The 7,387-nt window shown below is 44.4% G+C and overlaps 1 protein-coding gene across 1 annotated transcript; it reads right to left on the reverse strand.

The window, feature by feature from the left end:
- On the reverse strand, positions 1-6,396 carry LOC131980596 (transmembrane protein 200C). Its single transcript, XM_059344852.1, has 2 exons — positions 6,302-6,396; positions 1-2,238 (listed from the first exon to the last, which is right to left on the reverse strand). Exon 2 carries the CDS (start codon positions 2,203-2,205, stop codon positions 625-627), a length of 1,581 nt encoding a protein of 526 aa, XP_059200835.1. The 5' UTR covers positions 2,206-2,238; positions 6,302-6,396; the 3' UTR covers positions 1-624.
- Positions 6,397-7,387: the final 991 nt, after the last annotated feature.

Here is a 7,387-nt window from a genome sequence, read left to right on the forward strand (position 1 = left end):
GGAGGTGTTACAGTTAAATTTATTCAACCATGAAAGTTTCATATAAACAAGTGTGCACATAGGGAAGACCTTGTCCTCAAGGTCCCAATCCTAAACCAAACGTCTACCTGAGATTCAATTCAGTTCACCTATTCACGTGGTATTCACATAACAATGTAGAGAAACGTTTCTAGACTATTTAGTTTTCTGTGGCATATTTTAATGCTACAGTACAACATGTCAGACAGTAGTTCCCAGTGACAGTTTTGGCAATCCTACAAGCTACAATGTTTGCCCTACTGTTATACAAAAGAAAAGTTATAACTCTTCAGATCTGATTCTTTTTTTTTTTTATACAAATCTTTACTAAATCTTCATACAAGTCTTTAGTATTGCTCTTGCTACATTGAAAAAATAGAAAACTTACATCTGAATATTGAGCTGTGGATGTGGTATTTATAAAGAGCCGTGCTCTTGAGTGTTCATGGCTATGTTTCAATAGTCCTTAGCTGCTTACTCCCCGCGTTGCCTTTCCTCTGTCATGGCCAGCTTCACATCAGCGATCAGAGAAGAAGGTACGAAGCAAAGAACAAGACATCAAACAGTTTTCAGAGGCTCATCAGCAAAAAACAAAAACAAAAGAGTCTAGGATTCTGCAGAGGTGCTGGGTGTCACCAGATCGTCCTCTCCCTGAGCTTCGTCCTCCGCTGCTGCTGCTGCTGCTGCTGAATCTGCTGCTGAATCTGCTGCTACTTCCTGTTCGGTGGCCACTAAAGAAGTGTCCGTGTCGGGGGCTTCGAAGGACTCGCCCCCCAGGTCAGCCAGTTTGATGTAGCCCTTACTGTTGGAGCGCTCCAGACGAGGGCAGCTGAAGCGCCTGGCTCTGTCCCCTTGACGACACACAGTCACAGACAGGCTGCAGCGGCGTGCAGACCTGGGCTGATCCGTGAGGGAGTTGAGCGACAGCCGTGACCCCATTGCCCTGGCAACAGGTGATGGAGGGAACAGCTGGGTCCACTGTGGTTGAGGCTGAGCCTGCGGCGCCCCCTGTTGGTCAGCCGTGTCTGTGGTTATGTCCTCGTTGCTCTGATGTGGCGGAGGAGAATCTGTAATCGAGGCGTCCATCTCCTTGGTGTCTGTCTCGTCAGTCTGGCTGCAGCTGGCTTGTCCTTCCTCCGTAATGGATTCAGCGGTGGTCTCGATTACGACCCCTTCCTCCGAGTGTCCCTCTGCCTCGGCCCTCTCGGACTCCTCCACCTCACAGTTGTTCAGTTTGATCACAGGGAGGGTGAAAGCGTTCACAGAGGAGGTGACGATGGAGGTGGTCTCCCACTGTCGGGGCTGCGGCGCCTGCTCGCTGCTATTGCTGTAGTCTTTGTAGATGCTGTAGACGGTGTCCGTGAAGGTCTGGACGTCTCTGGACCAGCTCCGAGGCCTGCTGGCCAACGACGGGCGCCTGAACACGTCATCGCCACCTAACTCGCCCTGGAAGCCGAGTCCAGTGGAGGGCCAGGAGCTGCGAGTAAGCATCCCGCTTGCAGGGAACGAGCCCGACGGGCCCTCCGCACTCCTCGACTGAGTGTAGTTCACCAAACCGTTCAGCGGCGAGTACTCCTTTGAGCGTATGCTGTGTAGATCTATGACGGTGGAGTAGATGTCCCTCAGATTGATGATTTTGGTTTTCTTGTCTCGGTTTTCATGGAGGACAGCATTGGCGCAGATGAAAAGGAAAATGCCGATTCCCATCACCAGCGGTCCGAAGACTTTCAGATTGTCTGAGTACAGGTAATTATTCAGGAAGTCACACAGGAAGCCACAGTGAGGGGAGGGCTCGGGGGCGCTGCTGTTAGAATGGCTCTGGTTGACACTTGTCTGTCCAGTGGGAGGCTTATGACGGGTCACGTTAGAGGGAACAGGCGGACTTTTGGAGTAGCTCATCCTGTTGTTGTGGTATCCTCCAGTTCTGCGGCGCTCCTGGTACTGCTGCTGGTTCTGACTGGGCCAGTAGCCCAGTACAGCCATGGAAATCCCCACCATGAGAACCATAACTCCCACAGCGGCCACCAAACCGGCCGGGGAGCACAGGTTGAGCTTCCCCTTCACCACCACCACGTCGTTCTTCTTCTTTTTCTTGGATTTCCGCTTCCTTTTGTTTTCCGCCCGGTTTTTGGAGCGGAGGGAATCCTGGCGCCTGTTCATGCGCAGCAGGCCACCGGTGGCTATCATGGCGGCGATTGGACAGCAGGCTTGTCACTCAACCTGCAGGACACAGAGTAGAAAAGAGATTTTAGATCATGATTTACATCAGGGATATTCAACTTACTTTAAAGACTCATTTTTCATTCAAATTATTTTCCTTTTTAAATGTTTAACTTGGCCTATATGGCCATTAAATCTGATATTTTATTGCATTTAATAGCTGCAACTGGCCTGGAAACCAGTCAAATCTGCCAGGCTCATGTTTTATTTGCTCTGGCAGAAGCGTATTGTCACTCTTCCCTTCCTGGCCAATCACAACCGTTTATCCCATATAAGGCAGGTTTGATGGAATGACTGGCATCGCAACTCACAAGACTCAAACTGTCAAACCAGGCAGCGCTGATCAAATATGAATCAAGATTCTGTTCCTGTGTTGCCTATTTCTGGTCTCAAATGTTTTCAGAAACATATTTTGGTGACTTTTTGCTGTATTTTGACGAAATTTGAGACCAGGCCGCCAATTTTATCCTGCTCAAAAAAGGACCAAGCACCGCCCCAACCTGCATGCGCCTCTCAGCACTACATCACACACTTCATTGGTCTGATTGGTTTTAGGTCTATTCAGAGACCTTTTTGTCTGTGCCCGTTGAACGCCACTATGAAATCAATAATGAACTAAGAGGTTACAGACTCGTATGCGTTTGCAAATAAGTCTGATGATGCCAGGCTAAGCTGCAACTGACTTTTGCATGTTGCAATGTTGCAAATCTTTGGCTACATTTGAAAGAGTTTATACAACAACAAACATCTTCCATCATGCAATCACTCAAAACTCCTCTTACCAGCAAAAGAATGAATAACATATTTAAGCTCTTTTAGCATGGCACAAAGTTTAAAGCTTTTTTTTAAGCACAAAAAAATCCAATTGTCAAATAAATCTATTCAGCCCGTAAGTTGAATATCACTGATTTACATGATAAGAAGGTTTAGACATTTTGAGCCACAGAGTGACTGTGTTCATTTATCTGGGAGATTACACATGTAATCCAGATTTATTATACATACAAGGATTATCGACCAGGCAAAGCGGGCAACTAACCCTCCGGGACCACAAAGGCCCGCGGTACACTGTGTGACAATTAGTTACAAATTTGTTTCATAATATGCGCCACTAGAACAGGATATAACCTGAAGTTTTAAGGGACTTAAGGGTATGAAATTCTACATTTAATACCTTTAAAGGCATACTATGCAGGGATTGTCGCTTACTGTTTGTAGAAATTCAAATTTTGCCCCTCCTCCATGGCCCCATATTAACACTTGGAGTTTAACTATATTTGCATTGTTTTCAGCACTGTGTTCATTATTTTTGTGGCTTTTGACTAAAGGGTGACGCCCAGAAACGTCCTGAACTGCAAGTAAAATGAAAAGAGAAAATACAGGCGATAGCAGAGTCTCTGCAGATACAAACACACACTTCTAGTTGGTCCTAAGTGACAACTGAGAGGGATTACTTTTCTACGCGTCTATACATTGTTTTCCTTTTCGGAAAATCTTGCATATTATACCTTTAAAGACCCTGAAAAATCACTATTCCATGAATGAAGAAATCCAAAACAATTGCACATACAGTATTTCTGCCACAGTGAGAATAGTTTTGGTTATATCACATGAGAGATTATTGACGTAATTATTTTTTCTCTGTGTCCTTCTTACTGGTTTGTAAAAAAACAGTGAAGATGTCACACTACTGTCTACTACAATCATGATTTAGTAACATTTGAATCAAAATCTGATGACAGTTAGTGGGTTGTTTGTCAATCAAATCAGATGAAACAACACCTACACAGTCCTGATGAAGCCTTTTTGCGTTTTGTGTGTTAAACTCTTTAAACCTAAAGATGTTTTGAAGTTGTTTTTTTACTTTTTACTCATGAATATTTAATGTCAAAAGATTTTTAAGCTGAGTCTTTAATATTCCAGTGTGGGAATACTGTGGTTGGTTTCTGGGGCAAAATGGGGTGGAAGAAAAAATGGAAATCATTTTGCTCATCATGGATCCACCAGCGGGTTAATCCGCTGTATCCGAGATTATCCTACAGGTATAGGACTATACACGGCTTCTTTGCACCAAAGGCAGATGCACTATTAGTCATCAGATGGTCAGTAAACCAACAGATAACATCCATCTGCTGCTGCTGCTGCTGGATCTATAAATACAATGATGTAAGCGAAACAGAGACAAATACCCAAGTTGACAGCGGAGAACAAGGAGTGCTATTTATCTATATTCAGCTGTGCCGGTGCGATATCAGCCTATGAAAATGTAATGTGTCCAGACAGGAGGCCAGCAGGCATGTTCTCTCCACCTCACTCTCCTTCTCTTTCTCTCGCACCAACCTCTCCTACCAACACTCTTCCCTCCTGCTTCCCACCCAGATCCACTTCACAATCAACCAGCTGTGCTTCAAGATGACGCCGTCTTTCACATACAGCACACACACACATACAATAAGACAAATATGAGCCATTAGCCATTTGTTTACTCTAGTGTTTGCATTTGTTGTATGCATACACAGTAGTGGAGAAGCTGTTGGTCCAAAGGGCAATGAAGCCACCAACACTTATCATGATTACAGACATCTGCTGATGAGTTCCCACCACATGTGGTGAATGATAATGGCAGGATAAGGCTGATTAATTAGACAGACTCAAGCATTCCCTCCTTGATTGTGCTGCTAGCTAGGTATTTAATTTGACTAATCACGCCTAATTGTGTATGACTTAGGGCTCAGGTTCATGAATAACTTATTCCACAAATTCCTTTCAGAGCAGCAATTAATAAGATGGTTTCAAAGGTTGCTCTGGGTGTTGCTCCCTCAACCTCAACAGTCAAAAATAATGATGATGACATCCCTTTATGATGCAAGTTATTACAGGCAGTTCCCACGGATGGAAAGTAGAACACGGAGCTTTAGCAAACAACACACCGGTGCTCAGCTGCTGTTTATGGAGACTTTCTCAGTATATGGGATCCAATAACCACTCAAATGCCTCCCGGGCGAGAGCAAGTCAACCCGTACTAAAACTGATAAAGCGTAGGCGGACCTCTGTGTGTGTTTGAAAGGAGAAGGGCAGCAGTAACGTGGACCAGAAGTGGGTGTGGACAAGTCGGACAGTGTCTCTGTCTACGGTGCTGAACAGGAAGCTGCCAACTACTCGGTTTGTCTCCCTAAAAAAGCTGCTCGTCTGGCAGGATGGTAGAAGGAGGCCGGCTCAGTCCGTCCAAAAGCTGCGGGGGCGCATATTTTTCGCGCAATGTTGCATGAATAATCGACTGTTGACATTACGGCGCATCTGTTTTCCTTCTGTGGGAAAAAGCCCGTGAAGCATGAATGAGGTGCTGTGGAGGTTGGAGGTACACTGAAAATGTCCAGATCCCACAGCGACGCAAAAACACGACCAAACACTGTCATTTATTTTAGGGCTCACAAGGTGCAGACAGATGACAAACATCCACACCTCTTCCACGGCCTGACGAAGCCCATGCTTTCATAACTAACGCTACAACTAAGAGCTGCGTGGTAATAATCATAGCTTTATTCAAACGCATCATAACAGGCTCTCATTCGTCTCACCAACTTATTAGAATTTAATCGCAACATCACTGCAGTAAAAAAAAAAAGTTTTAAAGATATCCGCCTTAAAATATTGCTATTCTCTCCTCCTTTTTTACTTTGTCTCTCGAATATTTGACACATGATGCATTAAATATCTAACACAAACCGAAATATCGCCATAAAACTGCAACAAAATGATCATTTAATGTCTCGGATAAAAGTAAAAAGGACTGGAGTGCGCATTGTTCCAAGTCCAACGCCTTCCTCACATCAAAACTCTTGTCCGTCGATTTATTCGCGATCAAAAACACTCCTCAACTAAACCTTTTATGTTACACAATAAAAAAAAAGACTTCCAAACCCTGCTCTACCTCGACACAGCCTGTTAGGAGTCAATGAGGGATCATGTTAAACACAAAGAAAAACGCACGGTGGGAAAGACGCAGAAGGAACTGATGATGCTGATTAAAAAAAAATAGATCATAAAACAGCGAGTCTCTTACCAGAAATTGTAGCTTGACAACCAAGCATCTTCAAAGGCGCACTCCTTGTTCAGCTGTGCATGTCGTGGTGCGCCACTTTGGTGCCGAGTCTGGAATAGTGGTTTCCAGTTGAACGCGGACTCACAATAGACCGGCAGGGGCGGGCCAACTGCATTTCTATTGGTGGTGATTATTGGGCAACGTGAAAAACGAGTTCTGCTGAGGACATTTATCATACTATATGTTACACTCCTGATCCCTTTCCCCACCTATTTTCTTCCATGTTTGCACTCAAAAATCAGTAACCTGCTGATTTAAATGTGATTTTCTAGTATACAGATGCCAGTTGCATCCTTTCCAGTCTATAATTGGTGCACAATGGTCTGGGAATTTGTATGGCAGCATGACAAAATGCATTATTTGCATAGAGTAATGTGTGGCAAGTACAATGCATGGATAAATTACTGTGCTAAGGCATTACAATTGCAGACACAGTGCAGGTGAGGTCAGAAAACATTTAAATACAGCAAATTCATCATCTACATCATGTGCTTTGCTCTCAACTATTCTCCCTTGGGTTGTATTGCTATAATTGCTTGTATGCTGCGTCCCCGTGTTTAACAAAATGAAATATGACAGAGTCCAGATGTGTTTCAGCGATGTGAGACTGGAGGAAGAAGCAGCAGCTATACTGGGCAGGAGGGAGGGAGGGAGGGAGGGGAGCATGAATTACAAAGTTGATGCTCAAGAGAGCTGACTGCGAATTTATGACCCAGAAATGTGTTTTGTTTATGGCATAAATTAGAGGAAAAGGAACAGAGAAAACTCCAGCATGCATGCCGCAGTGGAGTCAAAGTATACACGGACATGGGGAATAATCCAAGGGTTTTTAAAGAGCTGTCTTTAATCCGTGGTGTTAACCAGTGCTGTGTAGGTCTGGAGGTCTGGAGCAGCTTTCAGCATAGCTCTAAGCTTGTGCAATATAGGAAGATCCTGACACACAACAGATGTTTCTGAGCTTCTGACAGGGGCTTAAAGCCTCTTAAAACTCTGTTACTGCGAACAAATATTCCAAAATATGTTGTTCTTAGATAGAGAGAGCCGCCA

This window comes from Centropristis striata, chromosome 11, assembly GCF_030273125.1.
Source record: "Centropristis striata isolate RG_2023a ecotype Rhode Island chromosome 11, C.striata_1.0, whole genome shotgun sequence".
Taxonomy (NCBI): domain Eukaryota; kingdom Metazoa; phylum Chordata; class Actinopteri; order Perciformes; family Serranidae; genus Centropristis; species Centropristis striata.